Below are 22,298 nucleotides of genomic sequence, written 5' to 3' on the forward strand. Positions count from 1 at the left end.
CCTCTTCTCTGTCCTCCATAATCTATTGCTGCTCGTATTTTCAGGTTATTATCTATAATCCATTTTCCACTTCCTTTATATTGCCTTTTTATTTCTAAATATTGTGTTCTCTCTCCTATCAAACTGAAATAGATACTTATAAGAAGTTACCCTGTAATTACGGAACTGTGTTTTTCTGGTTACTTAATAAACTGTTACAGTGCACAATTGCTATTCATATTTTTTACTAGCCTGTAGCTTCCTCACAACAGCTTTGGAGAAATATGCTGCTCTGAATCAACATATTTTAGGTGCCCTCTTGGTTCCTACTGAACGTAATTTAGATCCTAACACTTGATCCCCGTAACACACTCCAACATTTAAGAATAAGTCCAATGACTTAGAACATACTGGATACAGCAACTTTTGTTTGTAATTATTTCTTCCATAATTTTTAGAAACTATTACTATATTTTACAACCTAGCAGTTTTAGTTAGTTGCATAAGTGTCCCAAACTAGGCTCCCCATACCAATGCAATGCTTTATTGTGCATTACAAGTACACATAGCTCATCATATCCTTTCATTTGATCCAGTGGTGTATATCAGACCCCTATCAGAAACCCGTCCCCCAGTTTTTGTAACTTAGTATATTGATCCAAATGGATGCAAGATCCTGTGGTTCTGAGTTATCAAGGCAGGTAACAGTTTTTTGCCGCGCTCTTTTCTCTGAAGTCTCTCTGTTGTCCTTTTATTAGCTGTAGCTATTAATTAGCAACACTGAAATGTTTTAACTGCCCTATGCTACAATAAGAACTATGTAATGTCATGAACAACATGGAACAGCTAGAAAAAAATTAACTGCATTTAATTGATTAACGAGAACTGCAGCTGCACTCAGAAAAACAACTCAGGCTTATGACATGATCAGAATGGCAGAGAAAGGTAAGAGGGTCATACAAATATGTTAAACAGGTTAAGCAAGAGACAGTTTAAACTTGATTAAACTTGTTCTCTATACAAAAAAAAACTTATCTGAATTACTGAAACCTGAGTGAGAACCAAAGTCAGGAGAAAACTGACAGCCACCTGGAAGGAGAAAGTAGAGATGAGGCAGATCAAACCTCCAAGGAAGAGGTGGTCCAGGAAAGAGTACTGCTACCGCTCATTGTGCCACCTTCATCTTCCTATGCAGGTTATAGCATCGGATACATAACAGGTATTTTAACAGGATTTACCTGATGTACTACAAGATTCCAATGAAATGCCAAGGATTTTTAACTATATTTTGTACAGTGGCATACTGCAAATCAAGTCTGTTTTCAGATAACTTTTTTTTCCATAAATATTTATCACCTAACTAAATAAAGCAGTCTACTGAGGAACTCCCTGTTCATCAATATTTGACTCATAGACAGCATCTTTATTTTGAAAAAAATCTTTCTGCAGAGCAACAGTAGTCAGCAAAAATGTTACTTGAAATATGCATGCATATTCTTTTATCCAGGGGAGAAACTACATATCTAGCTTTTATTAGCTAAATATTATTATTATTTATAGAGAAACTACATATTAGCATTCTTTTCACATACAGTACAACTGTGTAGATGCTAATGAATATTCATGGTAAGTAACAGAGAAGCAGTGATCTTATTCAACAATAAAAGAAGTATCATAATAGTTGCTAATAGGTGATTTTCCTCATTACCACTACTTTTGAGAACAGATCTTTTGCTTTCTCATTTTCTAATTTTTGACAAACTTTTTATTATGGAAGTATGTAAAGTATTGACAGTACGAACACTTGTTTATCTCCTTTGTCTATAATGGCTGCTACAGTTTATTCAATTAATTCATTCCAAAATTCATAGCAGCCTGAATGAAGATTCAATTAAGTCTCTCTCTGTCATCAATGACATAGGAGTATTTCATTAACAAAAAATAGGCAATGCATTTGATTAATTCAGAATTTCCCATACTTAGCCAAAAATAAGCATGCAGCTGTGGAAAGAACACGCATTTCTTCCTCCTAGAGGAAGCTTTCTGTATTAGAAGAAATCACATTTTCCTCCAAGAAAAATAACAAGAATAGGCAAGATACTTCCAAATGACAGGGCACAGTGATCAGTTTTATACCACTTTCCCAATGATAAAGAAGAAGATATCCTTTATTTTAATCACAAACTTAAGAAATTTTTAAAATAACATTTTAAAAATAACAGGCACTTTTTTTTTCCATGAAAGTCAAACCTCACTTTCACCTTAGAAATTTTCGCTTATAAATTCTTTGAATTTAGGATTTTAGTTTTCATTAAACATTGTTAATCAGAATACCACTGGTCTTTACTTTGGATGCTATCAGACTGGCTCAAACATACCTGAAAGCGGATCACCTCTAAAGAAATGAACAGTAGACAAGTGGATCTGTTTCATGAGTTAGTAAGATATAACCTTGTCTGGAAATAGGTATATAATAGATATATACTAAATTAAAGATAGATATATACTGAACAGGCATTATAATTCTCAGTTACGTAGTGGATATTTCAGAAAAGTAAAAAAAATCATATTTCAATTATTAAGTAACAAAACACAGATCAGTCCATTCTGCAAAACTTCACAATTAAGTAGTATGATGTGCAATTGTATAACACCACAGACACAATATTATTGAATGATGCACTGCAGCAAATTGTTAAATACTTAACTAAAATAAGAAAATAATGTTTTAGATACTGCTTTTAAAACTGCTTTCAATTTTGCAATATGGAGGCTTCCTTATTTAATATTTCTGCAATAAAAAGCAACACATGTGGAAAATGAGGTAATTCGCACTAATCAAAAGATATGAATTATTTTCTTAAATAGATTGGGAATTTTTTTTCTGCAGAGTAATTTGCTATACATACAACTAAGCACTTTTTCTTGGGAACAAGTACACTGCCAGCCATAGACACAAAGATGACCAATAAAAATTATGGAAGTCTAGGTCAGAGACCTAGAGCCATTGACTGACCTTGTTTAGACGAGCTCAGAGCTGACACCAGGACAGTGAAGAAACCTCAAAGATTGTTCCAGAAGAGGCAATGCACTAAAGACTCCCTTCATCTAATATTTTACATTTTGGTTTCACTCAAGGATACCTTTATTCATCTGAACACTCAAAAGAAAATCAAAATTCTAACCTTCACAAATGTCACGAACTCTTTTATTTTGTCATTGGCCAGCAGCAGTTTCTTCTGTACAGTTTCCAAAGCCTGTCCACTTTGTTTTGCCAAGCCATGTAGTTGTTGAGATGCAGCTGCCTCAAGTTCAGTCATGGCACATTCAGTCTCAACCATTTTGCTCTCTAGATTGCTAAGTTTGAGATCCTGAAACACATCCACAGATAAACAGCAGTGATGTATTAAAAGCTGGTAAGTAGGTATGGTAGAACACAAACAAGTCAGCCTCTCACACAATGTTTAACATCACAGAACATTCTACTTGCAACACATACAATGTCATTTCACAGGAAAAAATTATTTCATTTTCAGTCATTAAGCACATGTTTCAGCATCTAAATTTCAGTGATATGACTGAATTAAATCAGAGAAACACAGTACCATTATTCTGTTCTTTTTTCCCCTTCTGTATTTAAAAAGCCTAAGCTGATGACCTTGCAACTTTTCACTTGAAAGTGAGGTATGAAATGGTTCCAGAGTGGAGCCATCACATCTCTAATATACCTTTTGCTCCAACTCATCTTTAGCCTTGTGATACATCTGCTCATACTGAGACTTCTCTTTCGTAGCTTCATTAAGTCTTTGTTTCAGCGAGTCAATGGAAGTTTTTTTGTTTGAACAGTCTTCAGCCAGTGTCTTTACCTGAAACAACAAAAGGCCAAGAGCAATTGACTATTAAGACATAAACTTAAAAATGAAAATAAAACCAAAACTAAGCTTACCAAATTGCATAAACATACATGTAGTATATAAATAATTTGATTAAAGTACTTTTTTTTTTCTCAAATTATAGCCTTCAATAAATCTCTACTGCTGATCCAGTAGAGATCAGTTTGCACACAATCTTGTTACATAAAGTCTTGACTTGTATTAAGTGTAAGTAAAAGCTCTCCATTTACAGAGCTGTTTGTTTATATTTTACTGTTGCAGCACATGCAAAAGGAAGCAAACCACAACTTCCACGCATTTCTTCTATCAGAGGCAAAAACACTAATTAAAACTCAGCTGAGAAAATGATAACTGTCTACAAGGTAATAGTCTGTAAAGCCTCTTAGATAATCATAGTAATTTTGCCATGTAATGCAAACACTGATTTTGGGTAAAATGAAATAGACGGGTGCTCCTAGAAAATCATTCAGCTCTCCTGACAGCATTAATCACAAACTTTTCCTGAACAATGTCGCATAACAGGGAATTTCTTTGATCTTCTGCTGAAGATAATGTAAAATTCATCAAGTTGATTTTGCACATGGAATAATCAAATTAATGTATGGAATTTGATTCTCTGGAATCTGAGAAATGCAGCACTTAAAATACCCAAAGATCAGTATTAATTTACTTTGTTCCATTCTAAACCATTTGTCTAAAACCAGAACCAGGTATTTTTCTCTTTTCATATTTTAGTTCTCTTATTTTCTTATGCTCCCACTCCCTGTCTGCGGATTTCTTAACACCACCTTATCTTCGGCAGGAAGAAAAAGTGCAGCTCGCTCTAGAGCTGCAAATGCTATGTGGCTGCAAGCAGAGACAGTGCCTGTGGTATTCAGAGAGCACCCACATTCTAGGAAAACAAAAGCAAATTGGTAAATTGTTTATATCTAGTTTGGGGTCATAGGCTGCATAACCTCACAAACAACCAAATACCATAAACTGTTTTCTGGAATTAAAGGCCAAAGCGCAATACATTGGTTGTATAATATAGAAATATGTCAAAACATATAAAAGTTCTAGCATCAATGAAACCATACTAAAATTCTGCAGTGGAAAATAATTAGCTACAGAAATTAAGTTCTGCCTACAGAAATAGGATTACATTAAGCAAAGAACTGTGAATCATTCATATGTTGCAGCAGACAACAGATTAACATAGTAAAGCATTTAATTCCTATAGCCAGTAGAGGAGCAGGGACTTCATTCGCATATGTCATATAAAATCAGCCTTGTTTCAAGTCTACTGTATTTTATGAACTTACAGTGCATAAAACTAAATCTCACTACTTATGGCACATCCTTGCAACCCAGTGTTCTGAACATTTTAATATTTAATTACACTTCTCATGAACATACATTAAATTATGCTGAATCCATCCAAGCTATTACCATATACTGATTTCATACAAATTATAGTGGAGGGAATTACACCCTTAAATTAACTGTATGTTGTTTGCTTAAAGCAATATATTGATTTAGTATGTATAGCATGTTGAAATGCCTTCTGCTGGCAAGAAAGAAGTACCTTTCTCTCAAGACTTTCTAATGTTTCATTACAGGTTTTCTCATTTTCTTGATTTGCTTTTACACGAGACCTTAAGTCTTCTATCAAGTGTCTTTTCATATTAAGGTCCCTCTCCAATCGAGAAATCCTAGAAGGGAAGAAGTTACACAGCATGTCACTGCTGAAAAATATTGTTAATATGCAACTATTTTAAACACTATAAGTATAAATGCAGTAGACAAACTATCTTTCCTGAAATTTTAGAACATTTTTTAAAATAAAAGCTGACACAATTATTGAAATTCACTGTATTCTCAACCGTTAAAACCAGTTTCAAGTATCATATAAAAAAGACCTACTTCTAAACACGCAATTTATTTGCTTTTTGCTGTGGCTTATGCTCTAACTTGTTTGATCTGAAATCATAAAAGTTCTACTTAAGCTTTTATCAAAAAAGGCAAAAAAAACTGCTGAAAACCTGAAGCAGGTATCATTCAAACACTATTTTGTACAAAACTACTTTTAAAAGAAAGTGAAAGGAGGAAGTCTCCCTTTCTACAACTGACAACTACACAGAACTCCAAAAAAAATCTCTATCTTATGTCAGGTAATTCTTAAACACTGCAAAACCCAGAAATAACATTAGCGTTTTTCAGAAACTTATAAAAAAGAAACTCCCATGTACTACAATGTAACCTCTGTTCAATGAGGAATTATGCCTTATACAATGCCTCCACCTTTATGGTACAAATTAATATTCTAAATATAAACATAAGCAATACCTGAGTATGTTCAGACTTCTGTTTTGTTTTGGTTTTTTTTTAAACGAAGGCAAAATGTATGATGGTAACAAGTTCAGGAATAAAACATTGTTGATACCATGTCAATATCGCATTAAAAAGAACAGGTAAATTGTGCAACTTAAAATTTCTTTCATCTATTTCACATTTATACTATTTTTATTTTGGTGATTATGTCTTACAGTTTATGAAAAAACACTATCTGTTTTGTAAAGGGAACACCATAACCAGTAACACTGTTTTAAATTTAAGTTGTACAGTGGAAAAATTCAGTTTCATTTTGGAAAAGAAAATACACATAGTACAAAATTTAACAATTTAAAGAATTCTGTATTTCTGAAATTAACTGATTTGAGGTGAGTAAACTGCATTCTATTTACAAGTAAAAAATTAGACTGGTTAGAGGAGGTAAACTCTGGGACAGGCAAAAAATTCACAGATATACTAATAGGGTATGTTTATATAGTAATATAATTGAAGAACAGTATTATACCAGTTACAGTAGGTAGAATGAAAATCTCAGTTGCATACTTCACAACAATACATGTGAATATCAAAATAAGTAAGAAACTTTAATCAATTCAAATAGAAACAAATACAGTTGTCCTTTTGAACTTTTTATGAATATAAGACTGGATATTTAATCTTGTTTAAGCATCTGAATCTTGACGTGTCTCTTAGCCCCTAGGCAAATAATTACTTTATTTGAAAGACTGTGCTTAACCATGCTGAGGAATTCATTTAGACTTACATCAAGGATAAAACAGTCTACTCTAGGGTCTAGGTATTCTTATTGCAACACAGATACTGCATCAAGCTCATCACTCACTAGTTTGAACAAAACACAGTTCTGGCATGTACTGCTCCAGTTGCTAAAAACACCCTGTAACATTCTGCAAGGTTGCAACAAAAAGAAGAATAAAACATTATCCTAAAAATCGATTTAAGAATGGTTGATGTTGCAACAATCATACAGCTGCCACTGGGTGGCACCAAACACAATGGATAGAAGACTTAACATACTTCGCTTGTAGTTCCCGAATCCGTTCTTCTCTTTCCTGGACTTCAGTTTTCAGTGACTTAATGGTGGTCGATTGCTTAGTGATTTCATTATTCGAGTTCTATATTGAAAAATATTGAAGTATAAATAAAGTAGACTGAATGTTATTGCAGTCAACAGTTTATTTTTTTGAAATAATAGGCTGTGTAAACTTCCACATATTTTATGAATGTTCTTAATTGGTACAGAAGAACCATTCGTATTTTCTAGCTACACTTAGGCCAAAGTACATTATTTGCAAAATATTATCAAAATCAGTACTTTTCCATTGCACTAATAATGTATGATTAATGTTCCCTAGGGTATCTGAAAACTAAGTGTACCTATTAGGTACCTATCAAGTTGCATAGCACAGGCAGCTGAAAAGGTAACAGAAAAGAAGAAAAATAAAATCAGATCTTCCTTTGAATTACATCCATGAATGGTATAGTTCTAGAGCACAAGGGGCCTACATCTATATAGCAACAATTTCCAATAATCCTTTTCATCTTGTGCAATTAGAAATGCAAGACAATCTACAAGAGCAGCTGTTTTAGTGTCCCTTGGAACTCAAAGAACAAGACAAAGACAATTCCATTTGGCCATACAAATCCTACATTTCAGTAACAAAATGGTACAATCCTAAATTTCAGGCATGTGTAATTCCATTGAAGAAGAATTATATAGCTGTTGGCCTTTCCTCATTGTACACAGTAAGAAGTGAAAAAAGCATCAATTCCTCCACACAAACACACAGATAAACAACCCACGATTTAGATACAGAAAAACATACTCACTCTACAGAAATAAAAATATGAAATTTAACTAAGTAGCCTTTTTAGCAATCTCAGCATATGCACTGAATGGCATTGCCAAAAACAGCAGCTCAAATATATTGCATACGGAGATTTCAGAACTCCAGGAGGTGTTGCCAAAAGATACATATGTGTTAAGTGTACGCACAACATATATGTGTGCATATACGCCTACAGGTTCAGCCACTGTACTAAGGCTTTTCACTCATCACATATAAACAATAAGTGAACAGATAAGACATGCTGTAAACAAAGAAACTTTAGGAGAATTTCTCTGCTCAGTGCAGACTTGTAATGCCTATTAACATTAATAGGAGTACTGTACATAACCCTGTGCACCTCAAGGGGAGTATATATTCTTGTGAGCATAGTTAGATATAAAATATTGTCCTTAATAACTTGTCTAGTCTATTTACTATTATTATAATGTGAGGTATAACCAGAAAATTGTTAAAATTATGTACGCTAGCAGAATATTCCTGAGTTTCCCGAGACCTGTTTGTTGAGCTTGAACTTTATTAGTGTGAAGCAGAGCACCCAGTTACATGGTTTACATTCTAGATATAAATTAGAGTACTTAGGTGGGCCTCTGCACATGCTCAGAGGCAAACACGTATGCTTAAGGTATTTTGCTTCCAAATTCACTACCCACACCTCACTCACTTCTTCCTATTGGCAAAGATACAAGGAGTCATTACATACAACATAAACAAAGACTGTGAAGATAGTTCTGGAAAAACAAAACAGAACAAAAAAACCAGGTACTTCGAGATTTTGAGCTATAAGGAAACCTTTTGCTGCTTCCACATTCAGACATTTGGGAGAATAACTTTGTATCCCCTTTTTAAGTATGCTAGATAGTCTAGAAGAATAGTTGACAACGTCAGTCAGTTTCTTCTGCAAAACATGAATTGCAAGACTTATATTATTGAAAAATTATTTGGTCAAAATAAGGCTAAGGCTTTCAGCAACTTGATTTAAGTAGCTTTTGAGGCCCTTACGGCCCGAACTCTCTTCAAGTGCAGCAACCAGTGATTTTACTCTATTAATCTGGATATGGGGCCATGGACTATATTTATTTTAAATGTACTTGTACATTTTTTACACTAAAAATGTAACATGTCTTTAAGAAAGAAATAAAAGTCATGTTAGTATTTTTCACATCAGATTTATATACATTTGCTAAATGTTCCCTCTGCTGCAGAAGCAAAAAAGCTTTAATTTTTACCAATATATTGTGCAGTTCACATCTGGCAGACAAATAAAGTAGGCTTCTGGCATGAGTGTTACTCTCACAGTATTTTACAAACAAACGAACAACAAAGAACCCAAACAAAACAAAACCAAAACCACATACAAGCAAACAAACCAATGAGCCAAACAAAAAACCCAAAACATCAAATCCCTCATTTTTCTTACTGTCATGGAGCAACTGACTACCAGGTTCTGGGTAATGAGGTCACTCATCTAAAAGGAACAACCTTAATTAACAGAAATTACCACTCACCAGCAACAGAAGCAGATTAGTCAACCCAAAATCTAAAAACAACACTCAAGAAGTCAGCGTGTATGGTTTCAAGACATGTTTCTCATAACTGGTTAATAAATTAGATGAAGTTATGTGCCTTTTCATGGCTACTCTGCTGTCCTCATCTCTGTGACCTAACTTTACTAATCCTTGAATTTAGATGTTATGCACCCAGTGTGACACAGCCAAGATCTGTAATACCACAATTACCATCAACAGCTAAGAGGTGTGAGCACTTTTCACATCCCGTGCGCTAGCACAGCTATTCCAGCACTTAATAGCCAAAGCCAGTTACATTGCCTTGTCTTCCAGCTGATCCTTTGGCAGCTGGCTTGCTAGTGTGACGTCTCTTCTAGCAGCAAGCTGTACCATTCTGACTTTTTCGCTTTCCTCAAATATTAAACACAAAATGATGGGGGACAAAGAAACCAAAACAACTTTAAGACATTCCGTCACATATGTATTTCCTCTAGTGAGAAGAGAGGAAGAATTAATATGTTAGAGCCGGGCTACTTGCTGAGAAAGCTCTCAGATCAAGACAGTCCAGCATCTACATCATCCACATACAACAGAATCACTGGAGACTGAAAAATGAAATCATTGATACACTAGTATCTTCCTACCAGCTAATCTACAAAAATACAAGAATGATGGCTCTTTTAAGACAAGAATAGTAGTGACATATAGGTAACACAACATTGTTACAGTACATGAGCTGCCTCATCAGCCCAAATTCTATGATCCCCTTCCACAGACAGCTATTGCTCACCTCCTTCTTAAAGGAAGGAATTCATCAACACAATTCTTAGTGAAGTAATTCTACAGCATTTCTGACAAGATGCATGTGATCATTGTGTGAAAACCCAGCAAGCCCCCTGTCTGGCCTATTAGATCTTCCAAAACTGTTTTAATTGTAACTGTTAATTCTCCTGGTTTTGACTACTTTTTGTTTAACCTCAAAGGTTATCTAACACCTAAGTTGCTAATAATTGGCTAAGATATAGAAATTATATGCATATGTGAGTATACATATATCTGCTTGACCCAGTTACGAAATACTGTTCATATGAATTACCCTCAACACTAGATAATATGTTCTGTCACCTTCAGTTTGCACTGCAGCTGTTTCATCTCTAAATCAATATTCTTTGAAGGAGCTGGGTTGTCTTCACTCTTGCCAGCATTTTGAGACAGATGTTCTCTCAACTTCAATTTTCCTTCTAAATCTTCCTTCTCTTGTTGCCATTTGGCCAGGTTGGAGGTCAACACCTGTTTCACAAACAGAAGAAACAATCACAATTGCATCCTGAAAGTATTTCTGCTTGATCATATGAGATACTTCGCTGGTTCATATTTCAAGAGGAATGAAACAGTATACATTATCTGTAATTATACTTCACAGTTGTTGGTCAAATTGTCTAGTCCATGCAAAGATCAAATCCAGCAGGAAAGACAAGTCGAACAACATTAACAACAAGGAATTTTTTTAAAGGCAACGTAATTCAATTTTTACTTTACATACTGCTATTTTCACCATTATAGGCAAAAATTAAAATATAAAACTATAACAGTAGTTACTGTTGAACCCTGTTTACCTAGAGCCTCTCTGAGATTCTGCAATTATTTCTACACAGAGACTGAAGAAATACCAAGGTGCCTCAGACACCAATGCGTATTAAAGGTGGTTAAATGTCAAATCTGTTTTAATGGTGACCCCTGTAAGCTCACTTGAATTGCTGTGTTGACAACTGCCATAAAACATACACCCTTCTCTTGGCTTCTGTTTTGATATTTGTAGGGCTTGTAGAGGTTAAAGCAAAGTGGACCAGCTGCACTAAATATCTTCTGGTTGGCTGGTCTTTACTCATGTTGTGTTATTTCTTCCCTTTCACATATATGCAGCATAGCCAGAGAACCACATATTCCATAACCTTGACTCTAGGGCTGAGGTACTTAAGTGGTAAAAGCCAAGCTGGAGCAGGACAGGATAACAGATGTTAGTTGTTTATTCCACTGGGTAGGTCTTACCACCCTATACTGCAGCCAAAACGCTTCTCATTTAGCAACATAAATGCTAAGTCCAATTAGCCTAGACGAGGCTTGTTAGGGATTTAGTTCAAATAAATAACATGCAAACAAACTCTCAGTTTTGTTGCACTTGATTGACAACTGACAAGACTTATTCAATCTTTGTAACAATATATTTCACAGTACTCCTTACAGATGTAATCTTTTAAATAAAATATTTGACTTAGTTTTAAAAATATTGAATGTTGTTCTGCGAAAAGGGGAACTGAAATAATTTTCATGCTAGTAGTTGACTGTCATGAATCTGTAGCCAGCTGAAAGCCACCAATGGCCTAACAACTCTCTGCTTCTTAAGAGGGTAACCACAGTAATATCTTATTATTCCAAAGAAGATTGTAATACAGTAGTTTAACACAATGAACAATTAAACAAAATGGAAATCTCTCAATACAAATTAAAATCTGTTGAAGGGCAAAACCCCCTTCCTTTGTGAAGAATCCTGATTAAAAAACTAGACAAAATAATACAGTTTGAAATTACTAAATATGTGTCCAGTTATATGCTGGTACACAAAAAAACATGGGTGAGAAGGTTAAAGACAGTCCTCCATTTCCAAGTATTTTATTATTATATTTAACTACAACATTGATTTTATATTGTTTGATGTTATTAGAAAAAAGTTTGTATATATATGTGCATTTATATAAACACACACTTCCATCCTGACCATCTCAAGATCACATATATATCTCCAAACAAAAGAAAAACTACTTATGGTAATGTTGATTCCCATTACGAATGACAAAAGAACGCTTGTAGATTTTGCATTAGGTTAAAAAAACATAATGGAGACAAGAAAATGCATCCTGTATTTAAAGTTAAAACTCTAACAGGATTTCACACTTAAGTGCATTTATTAAAGGCAATAGGGTGAGATAAGTACTATTCTTAGTAAAGGGCTGGATCTTTCCATTCTTTTCTGCATCTGCTGTCATTATTGAACAAGAGATAAATAGTGTTAATGTATTTTCTAATTGGTTATTCCTTAATCTGATACATTATTCTCACAATTAATACACTCTGAGTAAAAGACAAAATGAAGGCTACTTTAATAAGCAAAAACAGTAGTAGTACAGAAAGATATGAAGATTAGGTTAATTCGTCCAGTATAGCCAATATTTCTACATGCAGAATTTCATGATTCAGTGTCTCTGTAATAAATTATTCATAAAAAGAAAAGAAAAAACATCATAGCTAGATCAATATTTCTGATTAAAATTAGAAATGCCCCTGTATCTGCCCAAGATAGCTCATGACTCTCAGAAGTTTCTTATACTACTGCTGCCGCCAAAATGCATCTGGTCTAAAATGCCATGATTGTAGCAACCACATTCCCAAAAATGATGGCAAATATAGCAAAAAAAGAAAGGGCTTTTATGGCACAGGTGCCAAAAACGACAGTGCTATGTTGGTTATAGAATTTACTTAAGTGAGGAGGTAGGAAAAAATATTTAAAATATGAATGTACATAAATTCAGAAACAGCATCAGAACTATGGGGGTGAAATCAAAGTAGTATATGATGTACAAGACAAACACCTACCAACTTGCAAAAGCAGACTAAGACAGGCACACAATTGCAATCAGAGATATCAAGAAGGTTGTCTCCTAATAGTTCTGGAGAAAATGTAAATGGTGTTTACCGGGTTGGTAATACCATTGCATGACTCTTCTATTTGCAATATATAGAAAGGGTACATGAAAACACCATATGAGTCTACATGGGATGTGAAAAACAGCCACCCTGCCCCGGCAAGATATTTATGCGTAAAAGATATTCCTTGCATTTACTTACTTAAGAAGCAAGTTCATCTTGTTCTGTCTCTCACCACTTCCCAAGTTTTAAGTCAAGTCTTTTGTTCTTTTTTCCTTTTTAGACACAGGGTTTTTGGTGTGTGTGCTACCATGCATGCAAATCCTGAGTGACAGAGTAAAAAGGATTTACTCCAGGGGAATAGGTCACCAGGAGGAAAGGTAGAATCTTAAACACCAGCTAGACCAGATGTTGGTAAAGGCAGGCTACTGCTGTTCCTCCACTGTGTAGCGGCCTTTGTCTGCTGCACCTCCTCCAGAGTGTTTTGGCTTAACAGATGTTTATAGATTCAATATTTTAACATCCATCTATCTTAATCTCCTTGCTCCTTGTATACCCATGACACCCGGTTCTGCTGAACACAATGGGATACGTGATAAAATCTCAGTTTCTGTGTAGTGAATGTAAAACTTCCAGTGACTCAGCAAGGCTTTTTACCATAAGCCCTCTCCTCAGAAAGACATGGAAGGCCCAATGGATTAATGTAGGAAGCTCCTGGAATGGCCTATTGCTCTTTGGCATCAAAACAGGCCTGCAAGAAGCTTCTCACTTATTTACAGCAGAGTCACCCTCCTGCAACTGGCACGTATGAAAATGCCATTTCTGTTGGTGGTGCCTGCTATTGCACTGCCACTCCTGTACATGATCCCATAGATTTTTATTTGCAGAATACATTACATAGAATGTACTTCTCAGGCAAAATTATAAAACAGGATGTAAATCAGGTATTTCTGAAACACTTTTGTAAGGAATGACACAGCCTTTTTTTACTACTTATTTTGTAATCCAGCTATAACCAATCTAAATATCTTCAGATGTGTAAAAATCATATTTATTATGAAGCTTCCCATCCTAAAATCCTGGCAGATGAAAACATTACAATGTGCACAGAGACGTCTGTAAGAAATCTGAATTCAACATATTCCTTTTTTTCTTCAAGAATCCTTGCTAGCGTAGGTAATAAAATACATTTGCTACATGCATAACTCCTGTACCAAGTTCTATTCTAAAATCTAACATGGCTCATCTAAAAGGTGTTAAATAGAATGCTATTTTCTCACAGCTTTAGCTTGATCATGAAAAACATAAAAGATAAGCAGTACTTGTTGCACACATAAACCATGAAAGAACTTTTCAAAACATATTTGCAGGCACAGTCTTAGCTGTTTATGATTTTATGCACTCTATAAAATGTTATTATAACATAATGATAAACCTATTTACGATATCCAAGGCAAAATTTATTGACTCAATTCCACTAATCTTGACCCTGTTTTGTTCTCTTGAATCAAAACCTACTTCTGCCTGATGGGTCACAGAAAAAAAAAAAAGTTAAAATTAATAAAGATGGTACATAGCTATCTGAAAATACAAAAATATACATACCAGACTAAAAAGCCAACTGTGCTGCATACTTAATGTGACCATATAGACAAAAGGCAAATAACACTAAATCCTCAGTGAAAGCTTTTTTCATGCCAGTGCTGTAAGTTGTTCATTTCTTAGTATTCTAGACATGAAGACAAAATATGAAACAGAAATCTTTGGTGATTTAATATCGAAACAAAGACCTCCACAAAGCCAGAAAAAGTTCTAAAATGTAAAAATATTTGTCATTTATTCTTCTGAAATTTTAGTAAAGTCTACTGTATCACTCAGGTTTTTTCTTTTTTTCAGTCAAATGCAGTTATCAGCATCTGACTCTGTTTCACAAAATGTCAAGTAAATGAAGGTAATATAGAGGACTTCTTGCCAGTGCTTTAGCTAGTTGTTAGACTTCAGTAGCCTTTAGAGACCATTAAGTACCCTTTGGCTAATTGGCCAATGGTAGATTAATCCTCTTTTTATTCTAGCAGCACTATTTTAACACCCTTTGCACTCTGTCAGTGTAGTATCTGAATGACAAAATAATATTGTGCATGAATAATACGCAGAAAAGTTAAATTAACATTTCATGTTTCACATGCCATACCTATGTGTCAGGGAAAAAACCCCTCTTTTAAAGCCACTGACATTCAACTTTTTAAAACAATCTCATGTTGACATCTTACTGAAGTGAATCTTCCTAATTACTGCTAATTGCCTATCAAGGAAAAAAAAATCTACCCTTGAAGTGCAGTTGTCTAGTATAGATGAACACAGCTCCAATGTGCATAGTAAAGACAGGCATGACACTTGAGGTGTGCTACATTATTATGAGGTCATACTAAATATGGCTTGCAATGAACAAAGCAGCTTTTAAGGATGTTTAAGGCACTGAAAATGTCAATCTCTCATGAAGTGTTTAAATTAGTTCCCAGATGAGAAATACAGATATCAGCATGCAGATAAGAGGTTTATTTCTCATCTCAAGCATTTTACTGAAGAAAAAACACAGTTGTCCTATTGATAAGATCGCTTTAACACAATCACAGTTCATCAGCTTTATAAAAGCAGTGTTTACAGTTAGGTACGGAATTGCCCTTTCACACATTCAAATTATAAATTCAGCTATTATTGGGAACACAGTTGTAAGCACTAACAAAGACTCTTATCAAAGTCTTTGAATGTCTTCTTAATCATACACTAGTATTGAACAGTATAATCACTGTCTATAAAGCACTATTTGCTGTATAACACTTCATAAACAAATGTTTTACTTGCAATTCTAGTCAGATATTTTATAGTTAACTTACAGCTAATTTTATTCTATAATTTATAAAAACTTAGTCTTACAACATTTGTCCTGGCCATGGCATCTGATGAAGTAATAAAAAAATAAAATCCATAAAGTCAGAGCAAATAGGTCCATTTTACATTTTGTTTTGTTTTATTTTCTTTTTGTAAATAATGATAATACCACATAGATCAACAGTAGAACACATATATCTATCCTAGAGAAACACACACTCATGCATAAATGAATTGGAGTAATATATTCTGGGCCCAATTCTCCAAGAAATCATCTGCTGTTATAAACAACAGACAAACCTGAATACAGAACTGCACATTGTGCAACCAGTAATTTTTCAAATAAACTATGGAAAACAAAAACAAACAAAAAAACAAACAAACAAAACCAACTTAGTAATGACACAGGTAACATTTTTTTTAATATGATGAAAATTCTTCTGAAACATGTCAACTGTATAACAATAACACCAATTCAAAGATAAGGGGGTTGACCTGCAGCAATTCTATTTCGGCTTGCATTTTCTATCTCTTTCATTTCATGTCTCTGTCTGAGTAAATACTGCTGTATCCCATGCCTAATTTCTACACATGTTAAGAACACTATCTTGCTTTTGTACCAAAGCAGACGCAGCACTCAATCTGTCCTTGCAAATTTCAAAGGAATGTAAGGACTATTAACTATGTATGTAACATTAATCATATAAGTAGTTTCATTATGATCAATTATATGTTCACAACTATGTGCTTTAATTTTTGTAGGGACTGAATTACCAAAGCAGAGATGTAAACTCCCAATATATGCAGATATGCAGGACCCTGGATATAAGGCCTTAACATTTTCAGATAAAAATTAGAGAAATTTTAAAAATTGCTATTTCTTGAAAAAGAAAAATATTTAGGATTAAAGTACATTATACTATATCTTACTTAGTTTAACTTATTAGAAGTATTAATATCTACACAGACACAGCATGGTATATTACAATAAGTTTTACTACAATTAAATTAAAATGAAAATAGAACCAGAGACATTTCACCACACTTTGTCCCACTTGAAAATATCTGAATGTTATAGTAAGCCAGTTGTGAAGATGTGGCTGAAGTCCAAAACCAATCTTTCCGTGTACCCACCATTGCTATTTAAACAAATACAAGTTGACTTCGATATTACAACACCTAGCATACCTATGCATTTTAAGTGTTGTTATATACAAGCAAAAAAAATCCATCTGATGCATAAAATTTGCCCCAAGATTTCCACACCTTTGTACTTATCAGAAAATTTTCAATATAAGACACAGAATTCATGCCATCTTTTATAGTAAGGACCAGGTTTTATTGCGAGATTTTTTGCAGGGTTACACAGTATTTATCTGATTTTTACCAGACATGAGAGTTGGGGCAAAGTCGGAAAGCCAGAAATTTGAATTTCTCATCTAGGGTCAGGGATAGTGCTTGCCATATTCCTCTTGCCTAATCTTAACACATCTAAGCACTGCAAATGAACTACTTGCATGAGAGCCAGTCAGGGAATTTCACAATCCCTACAACTCATTACGAATTTAACAGCAGCAATACTAAGTATTCATATGTTTCAGATAACACATACAAATATGCTGCACTAAAACTCATTGGGGGAAAAAATTAATAATGCTTCCATCTGTTTTCTGTATAGCTCACATAAAACAGAGAAAAACCAAAATGAAAATGCTATTTTAAAGATCATTTTTAAACTTTCTTTTGATTTACTTGCTGAGTTCCAAAGCATATAGATTTATATCGTGAAAAATTAAAATTATTTTAAAAAGAATATATAAGCAAGAAAGAAACAAAACAGCTGAAAGAATGGTGAAATATTAATTTAACCTCTCCTCATTTCCATCTGTTTTAGAGAGTCAACCATTTTCTGTCGAAATACTTCTGCGTCTCAAAAATAACTGGGCAGGAATTCTGTGCTTGTAGGGAAATCTGTTCCATCTCCCATACTCTGCCCTGCTCTTTATATATTTTTGTTTGTTTGTTTAAATCTCAGCTTGTCAAGTGTTAAAGACTATCTTCTGTCAACTTACAGAAAACATGTCTAAAATATACAAAGGTTTGAGGAAGTGACGTAAGTATTTTGAGATAAAAAATACTAAAAAAATATGTACATCAGAAGTATTCTCAGAAGTGGCGTGCAATATTCTAGACACAAAATTTATAAAGACAGCTCTATATTTAATTTTATAAAATTATTTAAGCACCTATTCTGTAACCGCTTCAGATATCAACAAATGCTGAAAAAAATGTCCTCAGATGCTTTCTTATTTTTTTTTACATAGACAGCTGTGTAAAAGCAAAACATAATAAGTATAAACAGTATTAACAGATTGCATTACTACAAAAGTTCAATGGTCTCATAGAGCAGGACAAAAATACAAATACAGAAGAAAATGTGGGGGGAGAAAAAGTTTAAAAACCCAGAATTTTTCTAGTCCCATGAAGGTGATACTGTACTAATTATTAATGTATTATTTACATTTCTATATAAGAAAATAAAGGCATATTGCTAGCCACTTCTGCAATGTATGAGGACGCTGACGACAGACATTGTATGGAGGACACAAAGAGGGGTATTTTTCAAAATCATTAACTGCATTTAAAAATAACCATTAAAACGCAGTGCATATAAATTAAAGAGGTAATTCACCCCTGGATTCTTGTAAATTAACCCCCACAGTCTTATCTTTCATTTGGAATTTATGTTATCATTGGAACCCTTGCTAAAATTACAAGCATAAATGAACAGTTTAGGGTAAAGTATTCCTTACATTACATATTAAATAGCGGAAGAGACCATCATAAGAAAAAGCCAGGTTTTCAGCCTGATGGCTGGTCAGGCAGATCAGTTCAGCCATCAAAGAGTAAATCCTTTTCCAGTGCCTATGAATGTTGTGAGACATGGTATTAGCCATACAGTCTCTGTTACTGAGAAAGAAATGAAGCTCTTGCCACATTAGGAATCAAAGGCAGCCTGGAGTGATGAAAATAAACTTGAACATGACACAAGCTACGGGAACAGTCTGTGATTACCTCATTAATTGTCAATGAAGCTTTAGGAGAGCAAATCAGATAGTGCAAAGCATTAGTAAGGAAGTATAAACATTCTTCTACCTTCTCTAGCAGTAGTTGAGTCCATGTTGTCCAGGGACTTCGGGCAAGCAAACTTGACTTAAAAAACACAAAAACTCTTCCCTTTGGGTTACAAGGAGTATATTAGTGTCTGACTTCTGTAGGGATGCCAAAGAAACCTGTGAGCCAGTACTCATTGTCTATCACAACTGGGGTATAAGGCAGAGAAAAATGAGGGCGATCCCACGGAGGGAATGCTGTAGATATCCACCTTTGAAAAGGAATCTCAGGTGTAGTTTCCAGATAACATTTTTTTGCCTCAGAAGTAGCCTTGGTTGTAACACTTGCCTTTTTACTGTCGTTGAAGATGCCCTAGTTCTTGACTCCTATCCCTTTATTCCTTGGAAGACTCCCAAAAAATCAAATGCAGTCTGAAGGCTCATGCATCTTCCTTGGCAAAGTGTTGAGAATGGCTGTGCTCTTCTGGTTTGTACTCCTGGCTATGGACGTGTCTTTTGAAGTTTCTTCCTGTAGTTAAAGTGAGTAGCCAAGACAATGGAGCACCAGCACTAACTCTGAACATAAAAGCTTAAACAAGGGATTGTGGGAATGAGAAAGCTGGGCTAAGATGCAAGCTCAAACAAATATGTCAGTTCCCTTGTGCAATAAAGTAAACAAAGAAAGCTCAGTGCAGGATAGGTAAGAAAACAGGGTGGATTGTAGAAACTGGTACTTTGCAGAAGACCTAACAGTGCAGAACTGGTGAAGATTCTGAAACAAACCAAAAGAACTCAAGGAGCAAATATATTTCTTTCTGACATTGTTTCCCATAGGACAAAAACGGATTTGTTTTTATGGTCCTGCTTTCTGATCACTGATAAACCTTACTAGAAACCAAAGAGTATAAGCTGCATGACGTGAAAAGAGAACTTGGTGTCCAAAGAACACAAGTTTGCAAGGACTAGCTGCTAACTCCATTGTTCAAACCCTTCAGTATTAAGATATTTTTCCTGTGCTAGTTATCTAGTCCTTCCATTTGAGGATAAGGACAAAAAAATTAATTGCTGCAGGAATGGCAATGATATCAAGAATACATTAAATTCAGCACACACGTTAAAAAATATGAGTAGATTATTCCTGAAAATTTCAGTTTAACTACAGAGAAATTGTCCTGGCAGCCTTCTACAGAAATTCAGTGCCCTCAGAGATAAATTTTTTCTTATATCCAAATAATCTTTCTTGAAAAATTACAACTTTGAGGAGACGGAAGCACAAACTGACCACTAGCCCTTTCAAATAATTTTTATGCACTGGAAGGTGGCTATTACACTCCTTCAGTCTTTACCATTGATATATTATTTTATAGGTTTCATTGATTACACATTTTCAATCTTTTCTCATAGTTAACATGTTCAAAACTTCACAGAATTCTTGTTCCTTTCTTTTGATATGTGTATTTTATTTGTGGTGCCCAAAACAAGATACACCATTTCACAGAGTGCCTTGACACTGCTAAATAGTAAAATAAATGTAGTCTGTAAAACTCTCTGCAAAAAATAATTCCTGACAAGCGGGCAATGGTTCTGCTATGAGCAGTGGTAGATTTGACAAGCAGGTGGCCTTCAAACTATGAAATACCATCTTCATGTTCCTGAGAAACAGACATGCATATTTATCCAACCTGTGGAACCTTGCAAAATAAATACACATATCCACAAGCTGAAAAAATCCCCAGAACCAGCCAGCTGTGATTTTGGCTTTCTCCAAAACTCCTGAGTTTGCATTTCACATATGTCCATCTTGTAAAGGGAGGGATAACATGTAAAAATATCTGCATAGTGTATGCAAATATATTTTCACATCCAACAACTTTTGACCTCCTGGCTTAGTATATTTTTATGTACAAATGTGGGAAAAACACCTTTAAAAGCAGAAGCTAAGCACATTACGTGGTAATTCAAAAGTGGTATTTCATTTAAATATTGATTTGATCTTCTGGAATTCAAACTACAGAAATTATCTTAAAGAATCAAAAGTAAATCTTTGTTATACTTGGGAAAAAATCCTAAGATAGCTGAACATAAACCTTTAACTTCAATAAAACCTGTTTTTTCTTGCCTTAGCTAGTAATCGATTTTTAAATCAAGTGATCTAGAGACTATTTAAAAAATTTTAATGTTAAAATTGAAAAATATTGACAAATAACAATTATTTTTTCTTTCATTGCTAACTTTCAGAATGTCACTATTATAACTTTTAGAAACAGAAAATGAAAACTAATTAATAAATTAATAATTGCAGCTTTTTGTGTCTTTTTTGCAGATAACATCGAGTCTTTTGGTGGAACACTCCTTATAAGAAATGTCACATTTGACCCTTTACAAATAGATAAATAGTATATAGAAGCATATCGAAGACTGGTTTTTAAATTATTTTTAAATTATTTACCAGAGTTTTCATTATTTTTACATAACATGCGTTTGATACTAACAAAAATGCACAGCCTTTTCCAGTCATAATTTATAAAGAAACAAAACATGTAAATATCAGTATTTTAGCAGCTTCATGTGTAAAAACAGTCACACACCCTTTCTAACTACTATTGCTTACTGAGGTCTTAATGATAAAACATGTATTGCCACATATCTCTAAAGGTAAAGTGAAGCAAGAGAAGTTAAATTCATTAGAATATATAAGCAGAGTTTTCTGGTTGCAGCTGTACAGGAACTGTCATTTTTTTACAAACAGAACAGAAATTATAGATTTCCAATGTTTAGATCGCTTTCACTGATTTAAAATATTGTTTTCTCAAGTGACCTAAAAACTAAGTAAAACAACAGTATGACAATATTGTACAGGGTATTCCTAGTTATAATCATACTTTTTTCAACACCTAATATGAAAGACAGATGTGGTTTTAACAAATACCACTTGGCTGACCTAGAAGATAGGACGAAGGAATTAGAGAGTCACGCCCAATTCCTCATGGATTCTCAGCTTGGATCCTGGTTTTT

General features: G+C 34.2%; 1 protein-coding gene across 1 annotated transcript in view; it reads right to left on the reverse strand.

Moving 5' to 3' along the window:
- The window catches only part of CNTLN (centlein), a gene marked incomplete at its 3' end in the record, with an annotated part of 188,009 nt that overhangs the window by 23,693 nt on the left and 142,018 nt on the right, over positions 1-22,298 (reverse strand). Inside the window, exons 20-24 of the mRNA XM_080362311.1 lie at positions 10,705-10,869; positions 7,242-7,339; positions 5,440-5,566; positions 3,708-3,845; positions 3,165-3,350 (exon numbers count right to left, since the gene is read on the reverse strand). Of these exons, the coding sequence (XP_080218437.1) occupies positions 3,165-3,350; positions 3,708-3,845; positions 5,440-5,566; positions 7,242-7,339; positions 10,705-10,869 (714 nt within the window). The remainder of the gene's footprint in view (positions 1-3,164; positions 3,351-3,707; positions 3,846-5,439; positions 5,567-7,241; positions 7,340-10,704; positions 10,870-22,298) is intronic.

The sequence above is a fragment of the Nesoenas mayeri genome, assembly GCF_963082525.1.
Source record: "Nesoenas mayeri genome assembly, chromosome: Z".
NCBI classification, from domain to species: Eukaryota; Metazoa; Chordata; class Aves; order Columbiformes; family Columbidae; genus Nesoenas; species Nesoenas mayeri.